The 16,592-nt window shown below is 42.7% G+C and overlaps 1 protein-coding gene across 1 annotated transcript in view; it reads right to left on the reverse strand.

The window, feature by feature from the left end:
* Positions 1-407: 407 nt before the first annotated feature.
* Positions 408-16,592, reverse strand: part of agps (alkylglycerone phosphate synthase) — a 30,128-nt gene continuing 13,943 nt past the window's right edge. Inside the window, exons 11-20 of the mRNA XM_008306201.1 lie at positions 14,875-15,002; positions 13,951-14,002; positions 12,464-12,540; positions 12,248-12,360; positions 10,389-10,458; positions 9,082-9,143; positions 8,183-8,272; positions 6,503-6,602; positions 6,270-6,327; positions 408-2,080 (exon numbers count right to left, since the gene is read on the reverse strand). Of these exons, the coding sequence (XP_008304423.1) occupies positions 1,959-2,080; positions 6,270-6,327; positions 6,503-6,602; positions 8,183-8,272; positions 9,082-9,143; positions 10,389-10,458; positions 12,248-12,360; positions 12,464-12,540; positions 13,951-14,002; positions 14,875-15,002 (872 nt within the window). The 3' untranslated portion in view covers positions 408-1,958. The remainder of the gene's footprint in view (positions 2,081-6,269; positions 6,328-6,502; positions 6,603-8,182; positions 8,273-9,081; positions 9,144-10,388; positions 10,459-12,247; positions 12,361-12,463; positions 12,541-13,950; positions 14,003-14,874; positions 15,003-16,592) is intronic.

The raw sequence follows: 16,592 nt of genomic DNA on the forward strand, positions 1-16,592 counted from the left end.
TTAAACTACGGTGCAATGGCTGCAGTGTGGTTTTTTTTTTTGCGTTCAAAGCTGAGCTCTATTGCTGTTGATAGGTGGCGGTGACGTCAGCAGGCAGTGTGTGGGTGGCTGTGTGGGTGAAGATGACTCCCAAATGAGCCTGTGAGAGTAGGAACAACAACAACAAAAAAAAAAAGCCTGACAGGAAGCAAAAGACAGGCTCTGTTAAACTCCACTGTGGTGGATTACCTTGAGCTCTCTGCAGGTAGAGGCAGAGCAAACACAAAACCTGCTCCCGGGCTCTCGTTGACCTTAGCGGCGCCGGCTGACAGTATAAATAAAGACTACTACTGATGAGCTAAATTGGAGGTGATGTATGAGACAGAGAGAAGTCTGAACAATGAGAAAGAGGGAGAAAAATCCACATGTGAGATGTTTTAGATCAATTTATTGCACAAACAGCATTGACAAAATGTACTCAGATGTTACTATGTTGTTAGGAGTAGTGGAAAATTGACCAAAAAAAAATAAAAAATGAAGATACAGCCATAACATCCAAAAGCTTTCACACATTTTTGACACATGGGGCAGGAAAATATCAGATGACAGGTCCCAAATGAGTCCTTTTATTTGGGGGGGGAAGTAGTTTTGAATTAAAAGGACAGAGTGGTCCTGGAAAAAAGGCAAAGCAAAGGAAGAAAAAAAAGGATATTTCAACTTCAATCACTAAATGGTACAAGTCCAGTATCAAAACGTAACACATTAAAGTATCCCTTCCAAAAAACCTTATGCACAATACAGATACACCTAAACTACTCAAGAAGATGAAGAATTTGGGGGGAAAGTTTTTTCCAATAATGTAGCAGAGCAAACTGTCCTGAACATGATAGAAAGTTTTAGCACATGTAACAGTCACAAATATCTACATCTGAGAACTCTCAACATGGTTATCTTTGCATAAGCTAATTTTTAAAAAATGAGCTGTTGGTAGAGTAACTCGATGAAACGTGGTGGTTGTGATATCAGACGAGCGTTTTCAGCACGATCTGATGAATTGAGTCTTTGGTACGACGTGAGCACCGGGATCCAGAGGCCTCAAACGTAGTCACACTGAAACAGGCATGATCGAAATGGCTTTTTTATCCCCCCCCCCGTCTCACTTCACTTTCTCAGTAACAAACCGTGTAAGGTAAACGCTTTCAGTACAAAAACACACATGGAATATCTCTCTTTGTAAGCATACTGCACTTCTAAGGGTCGGCGTAAAATTTAGTGGAGCAGAAAAGGGGGTTTAGTTAAACACACACGCACACGTTTTCAGGCCAGAAATCTGTCTCTTATGGCAATAGGTCAGAACAACAGAAGGCAGGAGGGCATGAAAAGACGAACAGGAGACGCAGAAGATGTCCGAGTCTGTTTCGCTTCACAAAGGGACTCACTGTACACACAAGTGTAGGAGAAGGGAAGGCAGACAAAAGCTTCAGAAAGGCACAGAGCTTTAGAAAGCGCATTCATCGAGAACTTACCACTAAAGAAGTGCCACACACACACACACACACACAAACACAAGAGGAACAGATTGTTGTTTCTATGTTGGCAAGGATGTTTAGGAGGCGGTTAAACAAGAGCAAATGTGACAAAACACACACACAAAAAAAAATCAAGGTTTCGTTGCATCATGTCAAGTAGCATCGTGGTGAGAGGCTGAGGCCACGATTCGACAGTAAAAATGAGCTTCGACGTGAGTGATTGTTACAGCAGATTAAGTGCAATACAAAGTAAAAGAAAAACAAAAAAAAAGGTTCGGGGTGAATCATTAAATGGCACCGAATGACACTTTTGATGGAGAAGATTCTCTGTCCATTTTAAATTCACATTTAGTATCTATTAATCCAAAATGCACAAGATGCTTTTAGAAAACAAACAAACAAACAAACAAAAAAAACAGGTGAGATAAAGATGGACAGGAGCGGGGCAAATTAGAGGAGGTTCCTGTTGCCGAAGATGTTATTTGGGTCCACGTAGTCCTTGACAGACTTGATCATCCCCAAGCCGACATTGGAGACGGACTCTCTCATCCACTCCTTCCGAAGTTTCCCCACTGAATGACAGAGGAGAGAAATAAATAAATAAACCGGGGAAGACGACCGAGGGGGAGAAATAGAGGAATCGGCACGGCTGATTGCTCAGCAGGCTGCTGGGAGCCAATCAATCTTGTGAGAGTGAGTGAATAAACAGAGGGTGATAAATGCTTTTATTCAGAGAGGAGAAATGTTTTGCATGGCATGATTTATGGAGCTCAGCAGACTATCAAACTCATTAGGCTCTGTGTGTTCCCAGAGGAGGGGCCGGCTGGCGGCTGTAGCCGGCCGTCCCCAGCTCCCTCACTCTTTGAGCCACCACTCCCCTCCAATTCCCTCCCTCCAGAGTCACCGGGGCGTTTTCACTGTGTGTTTCTGTCTCATTGTGCACATGAGCGGTGCTCCTCCAGCTGACCTGCGAGGGTGTTGTGCTTCGTTGTCCTGAACGCCGCTCTGTGCCCCCGACACTGGCCCGATCACCATTAGGGTGCCAAAGCCAACCACACAGTGCTCTTCTGTCAGCAGGACTTCTGGCATTCAGCCGCTCCTCTTCGTCCCTCCTCCTCCTCCTCCTCTTCCCCCAAAACCTGAGGAGCGAGAGTGGCTTCGGCATGAAGCCTAGTGAGGGTGCCCATTACTTCACCAGCTGTCCAGTCCGACATACTCCACGGCGCCTGTACCCGACAGGTTCTTATCGGAGAGTCTGGAGCCAGCGAGAGGTCTGGTGACTGCCGAGGACTGGGAAACCTCATTTGTTCCCGAAGTTCAAATAAGACAGAAACTTTTATTTTAACCCGAGCTAATGAAGCTGAATTTCTTTAAATTTGAACTCGCGTTTTAAACTTGTTTTCAGCACATTCTTTTAAAGACAGTCGAACTGCGAGCTTTTACATTTGAGACTTTTGACAGTGAATAAAGCAGCAGATCAAAACAGATCAATGCTGTAGTTTGTAGATGCTGAGGATTTAAATCTTTCAAAGCCTTGCTATATTTTGGCAGTTTTCTTTATTATTTTTCTTTTATTACCGACAAAAAAAATGTGAGAAGATGCTGCTGGGAGCTGACACGCAACAAAAATCCCCAGCAGCAGTATTACTGAGCAAACTGCCCAGAGGCCCCAAAACCCCCAAAGTCCTACACAGACGTCGGTTTTGGTTAATTTCATTAAATACACACTTGGGAAGGTGGAAGAACCACCAAAAATATAACATCAACTACGATAGCACCTAGAGTGTCAGTTTATGTTGTAGAGATGGTACATATTTCTAAATAAAGTACACATAAGGTTAAAAAATCACCACAATAATGATCCAAACACAAGCTTAATCCTACCATGACTGGAAGAGTTTAATTAATTAGTCACTTAATCAGTGGAAAATAACTGATTAAATGTCAATTAAAAGCAAAACTCTTTAGTTCCAGTTCCTCAAATGTTACGTTTTGATCTTTTTCTTTGTTTTCTGTCTGAGTAAGTTGAATATCTTTTGAGTTTTAACGCAAGCTCTGGGAAACTAATAAGCATCTTTTACAATTCGATCCAAAAAGATAATAATAGATGAGGTTTGACAATGAAAATAACTAATTTAGCTTTAGCTGCCAGACTGAATTGCACTATAGACGTTGCTGGTATGCATCTTTTACTACTAGGTCACAAAAAGCACCGACATCCTGCAGCCCGCTGGAGGAGAAAAATCATTTAAAAACAAAAGCTAGTCAGCTGGTGGTTAAAAAAAACCCACAAAGGGCCTCCTTTGTTAAGAAATATAAACCAGAATGAATAAGGGGAATAAATTACCTGATATATATGTCAGTCTGAAGTAACAGTGCAGAAAACAACTTTAAATGTGCATCAAAGCAAACTTTTTGAGTCACTTTAAGAGAAACTCTTGATAACCACGACCCCAAATTCAACGGACAGACCTGAGAACGGAGCGGTCTGGAACAGGTGCTGCTCGCTGTATAAACACTGGAAACCAACCAGTGTAATCACCTGAGATTAGATATAGAGGCCTAGAAATAGGAAAGTGTACGATGGGAGTGTTCACACGCCTTCCTCTCCCCCCTCCACACCCTTCTCTCTGCATCAGTAGCTGGGAGCCACTGTGTTAACAGGGAAAGTTGAGGGAGGAGGCCACCCTGACACGTTACAGCGCCATGTTATCAGAGCCCAGCCAGGAAACCCAGATGGGGATCAGCCGGGAGGCTAGTGAGGCCCGTCTTCTGACACAACGGGGCAGACAGCAGGGTCACCAGGGACTCTGATACCACACCAACCTCCAGATGGTGACAGAGGAACCAATCAGCTGCTACCCAATAACTAAGAAAGTATCATGCTCTCTACCACCACCACCACCTCCTCCTCCTCACTCCTTCCCCCTTGTTCCACCTCCATCCCTCCCTCCTCACAGGAAGAGGAGAGAAAACAGAAGGTGCTGGGACTGCATCATTGCCTCCATCACTGTGATAATTTACACATCTATCTTGTCATATTCTCTCTTTTTTGCTTGCTATTGCAATCAATCTCACCAGGCTTGGTGTGTGCAGCTGAGACATGCAAAGAAGTGCAGGTAGCCATTTCATAAATGACATTTTTTTTTTTTGTTCGAGAGAGACAGAGAGAGAGAGAGGGTGATATTTTTCTTGTGTTGAAAAGCCTGGGGAAGTTCAGGGCGAATGGCACAAGGGGAACTTTCCTAAATCAGGTCATTCTTTTTATCTCCTGGGTGCAGTGACCTGTGTGGAGGTGCAGCAGTGAGATTGAAGCTCTGCGGAGCCACAAGGTTAGAGGAGGATGCTGGGAAACCTGGAGTGGCCCTAATGCAGAAGAGAAGGCAGAAGCCGAGCTGAGCCTCGACCCCTCGACACGCTGCTCTCATTCTCCCCGGGTTTCTCTGACAAATGGGGGTCAGGACATGACAGACAGGCTAAGGTAGTGGTCCTGCGCTTCTGTGATATGGCCGAGCTGGAGTATTGGCTGAGAAGCCGCGGTGCAGGGTTGATAGATGGATGACTCTCCCAGTGATGGATGTTCAACAACTCTTCACCGCTGCGACACTGGTGACCTAGTTAAAGAGGACATTTCTCCCAGTGTTCCGGCTCTCAGAACCAGTCAATAATTAAACATAAAACACTGCTTTTAAGTCATAAATCTGACTCCTTTCTCAAGTTAAAACGGTTATTTTTGTCATGGATGGCAGTCAACACATGGTGGTGTAAGCTGAGTATTATGTCCTGCAGAGAACGGGGGCAGAGCGCGCTACACGCCCAGATTCCCTTCCCTACACCCACGCAGCACAACACTGACCTGCTGTAAATACAGGGCTACAAAAATGTATATTTCCTCCGGTGCCCTCCCACCTCACCATCCTTGACTACATCTGTTTTGTTTGATACACAAAACCCAGTGAAACTAGCTCCATTTGTCAAGCGCTGATTGTGGGCAGACAAACCGGCCTGTCTGCGCCCAGATAGCAAGCCCCACCGTTATTAATCACAATTACAGAGAGGGCCTCGCACGCGGGAGCTGCATCAATATCCCCTCCTCTCCCCCCTGTCACCTCCCCGTGCTGCTCGGGGTGGCCGGGCCACCGTTTGGAGGTCAGTATACAGCCAGCGATAACGGCAGCATCATTTACCCCAGCCCACTGCCTCCTTTTTATTAGCAATCTTTTAATTTTGAACCCGTCCCCGCCTTCAGGAAAAATTGTGATTTAATATCGCAGCTGATTCACTGCATACTGTTTTTGACAGGTGTGATGAATAGCCTGAAGTGATGTATGAAAACAGCGAGGCGGATGGCAATATAGATAAGGCAGCCATTTCGGTTAGCCCTGATGGGGCCCAGAGAGTTGTTTCGCCGCCCTCCCCTGCTCACGTTTCATTTGGTCACTGGTGAAATGAACAAATAGCCGAGTCAGAGTCATTCGTCTGAGCTGCAGGAACAGATTTTGGACATGTGAAGGAAGCAATGAAGGATTCCTGACCAAATGCACATTTACAAGACGACAGGCCGCCTGCTCGCCGGCAGAGAAGAGCACGCTGGGAGAGCTCAGCGCGCAAACGCAACACAACCTCTTCTCATAAATTAGAATCTAGGTAAAGGTGCAAATGTCACCTGATTCATTTCAGTGTGTTTTTTTATAAAACATGTACACCTGCTTTTCTTTTGTGAAAACAGGCCTTTAGTGTGAAACTCTCTGCTTTTGGTACCTCCATGGTGATGTGACAAGCTCCCTCCATTGGCAAGGATCTCTTCTCTAGCAGTATGCTGGAGGAAAAAATAACAAAACACTCGCTTACTTCATATTAAATAATACCATATTCTGACATTCACTCCACAAAGAGTTGGCGATTCAACATATCATCAAATCAGATGTAATTATGATGATCCACGGCAGGAATGGACTGTGCTGTAATGATGATGAAAGTACAGCAGGGCCTACCTCCACTTGTTCATATACGTGTACTGGATCACTGAGTCCCCTGTAGTTGAAGGCGAAGTAAAAGTAGACACAGGCACCGGCGTCATACGTCTGAGTCACCCTGCACAAACAAGACACGTGTTTAAACGAGCAGCAAAAAAGCCCTCAATGTTTCTCCTTCAGCTGTCCCTCTGAAAATCTCATTTACATGCACCTAAAGAGTAGTGTTTTGTCCAGGCGCTCCATTTTCATACAATAAATGCATTTTTTTTCTCCCCCCCCTTTGTAATTGGAAGACAAAGTGAAGTGGGAGGTTTGGCTTTCCCCGCTGAACCTCTGACCTCAATTCCATTCATGGTTAGCAGAAAGCGGAGGCAGCGTGGAAGCACTGTCACCTTTAATAACACAACATTATCAGACATTAAATGGCCATCAAAATGCTTTTACTGAATCACCTGAGCCACACTTACACTGCAGGTAACAGGATGATTCAAGCGGCGCTCGGATGCTTTACACAGAACAAAAAAAAACACTTTCCCCTGCAAGTGGCCGCTTCTAATTAAAATGCAGCGTCGTTCTAACGTGTGTAATAACTTTTACGTTGTTGAGAATAAAAACGCTTCTCCTGTTTACATGTTCTCTCTGTGGCCTCGCCCCCTGTGGCGGAGCGGGGTGCAGAGCCCTTGTTCATTTGACATGGCCCATCACCTGGCACACTGACTGTTCTAGAGGTTAAATGGACAAATCAATCATGTGACAGACTGCAGCCGGGAAATGAATGGCTGTAGCATAATCAGGCTGAGGCCTAATCTGTTCGCAATCTGCGAGCAGCAGCCTGGTGCACCTCAACCAGCTCGCCGTCCGTCTGTCACGCCGTCCGTCTGCGTGGTGCTTCCTAACCCAAAAGGGGTCAGATTAGGTACGCAAACTCAATATTTTGCAGCTAATTAATGAAAAATGTAATAAGATAATAATAAAATCATGAAATGTTTCTTGAGAATTGAGAATCGATTACTGTCAAGTGCCAAAAGTTGGAAATCAGTGGTCAGATTCACAACTTTGCATCGTTACTTTTCAATCAGACAGATTTTGATTTACATTAATTTGATTTCCTGATTTGGGGGAAATTCTTCTTCTCTGTTTGTGTTTAAAAAAATTACTCTGGTGACTTTTTATGAGTCTGATATATCTTATTTTTGCCACAAAGATTCATTGATGTCAGAAAATTAGCAAAAAAAATATAAATGAGCCACGCTGTTGCTTTATTATCATAAATATGGAAACTGTAGTTTGTTTGGAGTCAATACCACACACACACTGTCATGCTGCTTGCACAACAGCTATGTATCAATGACTGAAAACAGCACCCAACAAAAGGATAATTAACTTTATTTCTCAACAAAAAAAAAAAAATACTATTAAGCCATGTTTAATCAGCTACTTAAAATCACATTACATGTCCTGTTTTTAAAAGATTTACATCCTAAATAACAATTAACACGCTTAAGACTGAATGCTCCAGACAGGGGAGAGAGATCAGACCACACTGCACACTGTTGTGGTGTTTTCATGGCATTTGTTGACAAAAAGAAATACATAGACATAGTTTCTGTGCTAGTTTTTAAAGTTTTCAAACAATATACAGTCTTGGTTGGGAGATTCAGGGAACGTATTTTAAAGCTATTGTTTTTTAAATAGTACCTGCATGTGGATAACGGTGGAAACTGAACTCCTTTTTCTTTGCACTCTCGAATGATGCGCGCCTTGACATTCCTGCAAACGTCCAACACCCTAGAAACAAATCAAAATGGAATATTTAAGAAGTCATGTCATGCTGTGTTGTCCGCGCGACTATTTGTGTATTTAAAACGTAACAATGAGATGTGCGGGGAACGTACTTTGAATTAGTTAGCGAAATTATTAAAATTTAGAAAAAGCCAAGAGGACAGGAAGGAGGAGGAGGAGGAGGAGGACAGACTGACTGACATGACGACCATTGTGGGAGAGATTCCCACTGGTGTGGAAATGGCCGCCAGTCCTAAGCATGTGCAGCCGTGTGTGGAGCGTGGAGGATGGGGAGGAGGATGGGTAATGAGCCAGGCGCATATGCTCGCCTCAGTGCCTGATCTCTTGGTCTCTCCCGTCAGGCATGTTACACAACAAGGAGCTGCGTGCGCTCCTGTTTGTTGTGTGAGAAAACAGGATAATGAAAACATGTGGAAGATGCAGATCACACTACATGGATGTGAGATGAATCTCACACCACACACACATTACGGTTTTTTCCCCCCGCACAGAGGAACACAGTCATAGATCTCTCCTCTCTGTACGTGTGTGTCAGTAATGGTGGGTTTGTAGGTTGAGGAGGCAACGCTTCCACCAACGCAAAGTCATTTAATGGAGGGGGGGGAGAAGGGAGGCATGAAGGTGAATGTCAAAGACGGAGGCAAAGAGAAATAAAAGAAAAGAGAGGGGGGGAACAGGAGCAGGAGAAAAGCAGAGGACTCTGATGGCAGAACGTGTGGGAGGTGAGAAAAGAAAAATGCATACGGATATTTAAATTTCAGAGGAAAGTCTGCTGCTCGTGTTAATGTTTGTACCTGTCCCAAGGCACAGAGGTTTCAAAGGACTCTCCGATCACGTAGTAGTCCATCCCCATGTCCTGGAAGAAAAACGACGCTAACATTAGCAACAAATCAGGAACCACACTTAATGATTTTAAGTGCACTGTGGTCACCTGGTTACTGTCAAACATATATTTAAACAGAGCAGGTCAGTAACCGAGAAAACTTTTATCTTTAGAAATAAAGTGGAAACATTTAGTGAATTGATTAGTTGATCAACAGGAACTTAATTACCATCTATTTAACTGGTTTAAGTCATTCTTTAAGAAAACAATGATGTCAGAAGAAACAAGACATTTTAAGATTTTCTTTGGGAGCATTTTTGCTACTGACTGACTTTCTATAGACCAATGGAGTAATCAAAAAAAATCTAAAATTAAGAGCAGATTCATCTTTAATGACAATAATGGCAGCCTTATTATTTGTGGCCTCATTACTAGTGATAGAAGATGCTGCTTCCTTTATGTTTTGTGAACAGTAAGGACACATGATATTATTTTTAGTTGTACTCGTGCTATAGATTAAATATTTTGAATATGTGTTGCCGTGTAATCTTTCTTTCACCCTGCTGCACTGTTGTCAAAGCTCGATTTTCCTTTTTCCTGCACATGCATGCATGTAAGAAGTGGATTTGAAATTTGGTTAAGTGCGTACATGGCTAGGACTTCTTTTTTCACCAGGAAGAATCACAGAATCACAATCTTTAATGTCATTATACAAAAAGTCCAACAAAATTGAGTGCAATCCCATTTAGTGCAAAATAGCAACTTTAAACTAACAAAACTATGTGCAAAGATGTAAAAACAAAGATGTATAAAAGATAAAGTGACTGTTTATAAATACATATATTGAAAAAAAAGTGAGGTATGCAGTTTAGTGTCCATTCAGTATTGCAACAGCCTTTGGATATGTGCTGTTTTTCAGTCCACAGAAAGGGTTAATACAAAATGTCTTCACAAGAGAAAGCCGTCAATAACCTGGTTACTCAAGTGTATGTAAATGCTCTGCTTGTTGATATGTTTTTGTGATTATCAGAAAGGCCTCTAACAGGACTGACCTAAGTCAACTCTCCATTGTTATTCTGTCTGCAGCCACTGTTCTCTCCCACATCAGTGTTAGACCCCCTGACAACAACTGTGACCAGATCAAATCAAAGACCTCCAGAGGTCTTATTCTGCCGTCCTTCTTTGCTGCTCACTATCCTATCTGCTGTCAAACTGCAGCCTCCCCTGCCCGCCCCACCTGCCCGTCAGCTCAGAGAGAAAGCCAGAGGAGTGACCCACCCGGAGGTAAGCGATGACGAAGGTCAACATGTAGCCCCTCTGCCCATTGTCCTCTCCAGCTGCCAGACCCCTGTAAGGAGACAACAGGGTTAATATTTAACAGCTCTTTTCTTTTAGCTTTGTTGGTCGGGCCGCTCCCCCTCACAACAGCTGTCTTGGAGCCCGTCAATCCAACAATGTACAGATCAATGGCGCCATGCTCCGTGCATCGCCACAGGTCAGCCGCACATCTATCACCTGCAGTGGGTAATCACATTTTCATCCACCATCCAAACTAATCAGGCCAAGCTCATTAGAAAATCACTATATTGATTCTCACCCTTCTTCCTGTTTCCCCAACACCAGGGGAAAGCATTCCTCACCAAACCTAACCTCGACTAATAAATCACTGGCACTTGGGCTGATGGGTGATCACGATTTATTTGAAATAAAGCAACGATGCAGAGGATGGTGCATGTAACTGACAAGCTTCTTATGGTTTAATTGCTTTCTATCACCGGGGTCGTAGTCCTGCTACCTGCAAGTCTGGGCACTGAGCCATACAGTTACACTACCAGCAATATATAATGAATAAGCATCATCCAGGGACAAATCGGTGACACCGGCCCCCGAGGATGTCCAGTTTGTGCTCGGTTTAAACTGAAATTAAAATGAGTGGCTGGTTTCTTACATTCAGCACGCAGGCTGAATGATGAAAGACATCAACAGTGAACTCATTCCTGTTAATATTTACTTTCGGCTTATGGTGGATCATTTTTCCTGATGAAATGCAAACTTAATCTACATTTGTATGCTGTGTATTCTGTATAAATCTCACAGTTTTCTGCTGATTGTCAGAAAATGTTCTAAATCAGATTGGTTTACACATTTTTTTCCCCCCAGATTTTATGTCTGCATGCTCCTGAAAGCTGCTTTCTTGTACCCAAGTAGGTAACACCAAATGATCCATCCATCCATTATCTATACACTGCTTAATCCTCACTAAGGTCGCAGGGAGGACTGGAGCCTATCCCAGCCGACTTAGGGTGAAACACCAAATGATGCATAAGAAAATGGTCCAGAACTAAGAAATCAAGAGGGAAAAATAGCTGATTATGTCCCTTTAATTTGGTGACAGAAAGGAAGAAATTATGCATTTAAATTAGATGCATACTTTTGCTAATATTTTCTCAATTACATCTTTTGCCATTTTTCTTTTTAATCAAAGAAAACACAGGCTGTTACTTAGTGACGTAAGGCTGTCTACTACCTGTCAAGTAGACAAAATATGTTTTTGTGTCACTAAGCAAAGAATGAGGTGTTGAAACTTCACTCAACTTTACAACCATCACAAATAAATCAATTCTCTAACTTAAGAACCAGTAGGATGACAGATTAACATATAATAAGAAGGACCCGTCTTGGAGACTGTGCTATTGTAAGTGCTTTAAAACGTGCTCAGGATGGAGAGCAGTTTCCTCTCAAGCTGGCAGGTAACTGATTTCCACCAAAGTCCTCATTGATCTGCTTCATGATCAATCACAACAGCACAGCACTCCCCAGCTGTGTCCTCTCACCCGGCATTGTCCTGAAGAGAGCCGCGTCCTGCTATCACCGCCCACAAAAACACCTACTTTAACATTAAAGCTCGACTGCTTGGAGGACCTCCACAGGTGATCCATCAATCCACACCACAGAGTGGAAGAGCACATCTTAAGTGTGTACCTGCGCTTTTCCGTTCTTATGACGCTACTACGTGAAGTCCGGTTAACTACGGTGACATCAGGGCCTCGACGTAATGATTAAACTCGCAGCAAACGGCACATTTCTGTGTCATCGCCCTTAACTGATGCACTTGAAAGGCAGCAACTACAGCTTACCCAAATTTTGCAGCGATGTCATAAACTTGCTTCTCATGCTGCAGGACCTTCTCACGATCTCCCTCGAACAGCAGGGTGGCCACACACAAGTGGTTGGGGTCAAACCCTTTGAACTGAAAATTTAAAAAGTAGATTCATTTTTCATGGAAAACACCTGAGGGCAAAAAAAAACCCAAAAGAAAAAATCTGCTGGTGTTCACTTCTGACTATTTTTACCTTGGTGATGTAAAATGTCTTCAACCCGTCCAAAAAGGATGTGAAAATTGAAGATACTTGAGGCTTCAGGGCATGACCTGTGAAAATATGAGATAAAAGTCAACTCCATTTATTCACACAGAAGTGGGCCTCAAAAACTAATGCTATTTTTCACACATTAGGCAAACCCTACTTCTGCTTGTATCCTCCGGCGTTCTGAGAGGGCAAGCGAGTCAGATTTATTTGGGGTTTCAAACAAAAGGAGGAAAAATAAATGGTAACATTTGAATAACTTTACAACTGGCCAGTGGCTGCAAGCGACAGCGACTATAAATCAGAGAGTTTCCGAAGGGAAGTGGGGTTGACACAGTGATATCCGTCTTCCTCACCCACACTTTTTGATTTATTCCTGATCGGACGCACAAAAGCGCCTGTGGACAAGCGAAAATGAGGGGCTGGGGCCAATGGGATGGTTATCAATCACAGCGGGGAAGTCATGGGTGATGTCGCCGAGACTTAACAGTTCATTTATTTCCCCCCATGCTCAAGTCTCTTCATCACTTAGTGTCCTAATTGTTTCCATTCCAAAATTTGATTGCAGGTCTTAAGGTCTCTCACAGCCATCATACTCGTTAATTAAATACTCAAAATCCAGAGAGAGAAAATTACACCTGCATTCAGTGTAATTTTACTTTTAACTCTCCCCTCTGCGGTTTGGTTGGTTTTTTTACATATCAACACACGCCGCTCCTCACTACAACCTTCCCATTTTTCATCTGATGTGTCAAGACAGGCAGTGCTAAATTGTACCTGTAGTCCCAAACTGAAAGGAACCTGTGAATACATCAACTTAACAACAGCCAACATGATTAAAAGTAAGAACAAGCCACTAACAAGCCCAAGAAGGTATCATAGAGCCATGAGTTTTAGTTATTAGTAAAAAACCTGGTCGCTTCATCTTCCCTACTTAATGCTAAGAAGTGCCTACTCTGTGAAAAGTGGAAATATAGGGGAGATAATGAGATCCCCGGAGACTGGGGAACTTTACAGAGATCTCTGGCAATGCCAGATGCATTCCACTAGACCTTAAGAAACAACATCATAAAACTTCAATGTAACAACTACTTAATTTTGGCCAGGGTTATTTTTCATCCTGCTTCAAATCTTTGTGGTTGTGTGTGCGTGCATGTGTGTGTGTGTGTGTAGCTACGCTGCTGCAGAAATAATAATCTATTTAACAATTCAGTGCTGTAGAGGGTGACAGGATTGCAAGCTACACTATTGCCATTTATTGTTAAGCGAAACAACAAACCAAAATATTGACAAAAAATGAAGTATGAGAAATGAAATTCAGCTGATTGCTGCTGGTTAAAAGACTGTCGTGTGCCTAATGTTGCAAAGTTATATTGGGGCCCGAACAGAAAAAACGCATTTGAAAAAGAGAACAAGGTGAAAAACAGTCCAACTTTTATAGTGAAGAGTCCCCACAAGGGTTAAATAAGACTTACCAAATCTAAACTGCTCGTTGTCCATGAGCCGTATAGACGCTGGAGCACATCTCTGAGAAGGAACAAGCGGGTCTGTATTAGTTTGTCTGGGTCACAGTTCTTACAAAATGGCAGAATTCTGACAAATTACTGAAGCAAAATAAAAATTACAAATAATATAACACCAAAGTCAACCTATACCTATGAGCATAAATGTTCAGTGCAACTGGTGGAGCTTTGGCTTTACAGCTTTTAGGTTCTTCTTTGACGTCACGATTATATAATTTATAGAACTTCGAGTCACTTCCATTAACTTAATGCATGTGACAAATATGGCAGAGTGAAGGTTTGCACTGGCCTCATGTGCTTGTCGTGTTCTGGTTGTAACATTAAAGCAGGAAAACCAGAAGTGAGATTAAAATGTGTACATTTAAATCCAGAATGAACTAAGGAGCTCTGATAAGGGCTGATGTTGGACGTGCTACAAAAACTGCAACCAAGAGGATTCAAGTGCTCAGTAGGCCCAGAAAAAAAAAGCAGGCTTGGTTTGTCGGTGATAAATAATCAACTATAAAACATTAGTGGGCACAAAGTACTTCAGGCAAAAATCAGATTGGAAGACATTAGATGCCTTTCTAGTTTCAGGATGCTGTAACTTAACACCTTCTGCAGTGTCTTAGCGCTCTTAACACAGATTTTCACTCTGCTTCAGAATTTGTCGTATTTGGTTAGTGGGACAGCTTACCAAGGGCCTAACTATTTGAACACTCAAAATAGATTAATGTTCAGCAGCTCAGTTGAAAAGATGTTTATTGAAGTCTGGGAAAACCTTAAACATGCAATGAAAAAAAAAAAGAAGAAAAAACAACTTTCTGGACTCAAGCTTATGTTGAGACAAAAGCAGCAACAAAGCAGGACATGTTAAAAGAGAGACTAGCTTGTTACCTGTTTGGCAACCTCTCGGAGGCAGGCGACTCCCTGCTCAAAATTAGGGAACACCACGGAGCCGTATTTTTGATACTCTGGCATTGGACGAATCTTCATCGTTACCTCAGTAACCACACCCAGGGTTCCTGTGAAAAATCACAGAGAGAGATTTTGAGCAGAACAAAAAGAAGCATATCAGTTCCCACAATTTATATGACCCAGCCCTCTTACAGCGGAACTTAAGAGCGTTTTACAAGGCTCTGGTACACGTCCCAGGGGTCGCTTTGGTGACCTTTGTCTCACATTTCACTTAGTAGTTCTGGTTTTCTACCACACACTGGGGGACAACTAAGATTTATCAGCTTTAGAGCAAGAGGAAATAAAGCAGAGCTCTATCAAAGGCTCCGAGGCCAAGAGCAGCAACACAAACACAGGTACGAGGAAACCTCTGGCTGACCTTATGACCCCGAAAACTGTCAGTCATTAGCTGCTGCTGCTGCTGCTGAAGGAGTCCCATTGCTTGTTTGAAAACCAGAATGTCTGCTCTCCCTCCTACAGCAAATATGCCAAATGCTTGCAAAAAACCCCAAAAACCACAAAACAAAAAAAAAACTTCTTATCAATCAAACAAGTTCACAGTAATCTATAGCTTGCTCGGCAGTGCTGTTCGCCATCCCGTCAGATTCTGATACCGATTATACTTTATAATAAATCACAAAAAACAGAGAGACTGCATGCGTGACAATCATCTTCCAGCACCCGCTTTGTTTTACTCCGACATTATGTAGATATTGTTCTGACTTTCTTTCAGAAGACACAAGATTGACTTTAACTTACTGAACAAGATTTCTCTCTTTTCACCACAAAACAAGTCAACGGAAATTACACTGACTGACAAGAAACATTACAATCGCCTTTCATATCTGATGCAAATCCAACAGTCCTGCAATAAACAGTGCTTTTGTAAAAACGGGTGTTTTGTTTGCTTTAGTGCACACGAGGTGAACAAAGCATTCACTCCAACAAGATATAACGTACAGCCTTAAGAACTACTCTTGATGGAAACTGTGCAAATATTTTAGTCTCTCTGGTCCCTTTGAATTTTGTATGTTGTTTTTTTTAAAAGATATTTTTTGGCTTTATCAGATAGGACAGAGGGAGAGACAGGAAAGTGGGGGGAGAAGAATGGGGTAAGGACCTGCAGCAAAGGGTTATTAGCAGGATTCGAACCCATGACCGCTGCATTGGGGACTGCAGCCCCTATACATGGGACGCCAGCTCAACCAGGTGAGCCATAGCGGCACCAGTTGTATGTCATTTTTATATTTTTTTACCAAAATGAACACTTTCAGGGAAGGGACTGTAAACGTCACTTAGCACCCTGTATGACCCTGTATTCTTTAAACAGAAGGAAAAGAGAAGGGAGCAACACAGCCGATTTGAGCGAGACAATGAAGAGAGAAATATTTCCTCATCTGAGCAATCAAAAACAAATATTTTACAAAGGCTATGCTAAAAATAAATTCAGGTCCCAAGGTAGAAGCTCAATGCAACAACGGTGAATACACGTGTGATCACTGACCCACAAATTAGAAAACCTGGGATATGTAACAGGGGCTGTATCAGGGGAAATGTAGATTCTCAAATGTGAAAATTAGTTGCTATTTTCTGCTTTGTAAAATAAAAATCTATGACAAAATGAGAGGTGCAAAAGGGCTTGCATTACATGAAATGAA

The sequence above is a fragment of the Stegastes partitus genome, unplaced genomic scaffold (genome assembly GCF_000690725.1).
Source record: "Stegastes partitus isolate 25-593 unplaced genomic scaffold, Stegastes_partitus-1.0.2 Scaffold3629, whole genome shotgun sequence".
NCBI lineage: Eukaryota > Metazoa > Chordata > Actinopteri > Pomacentridae > Stegastes > Stegastes partitus.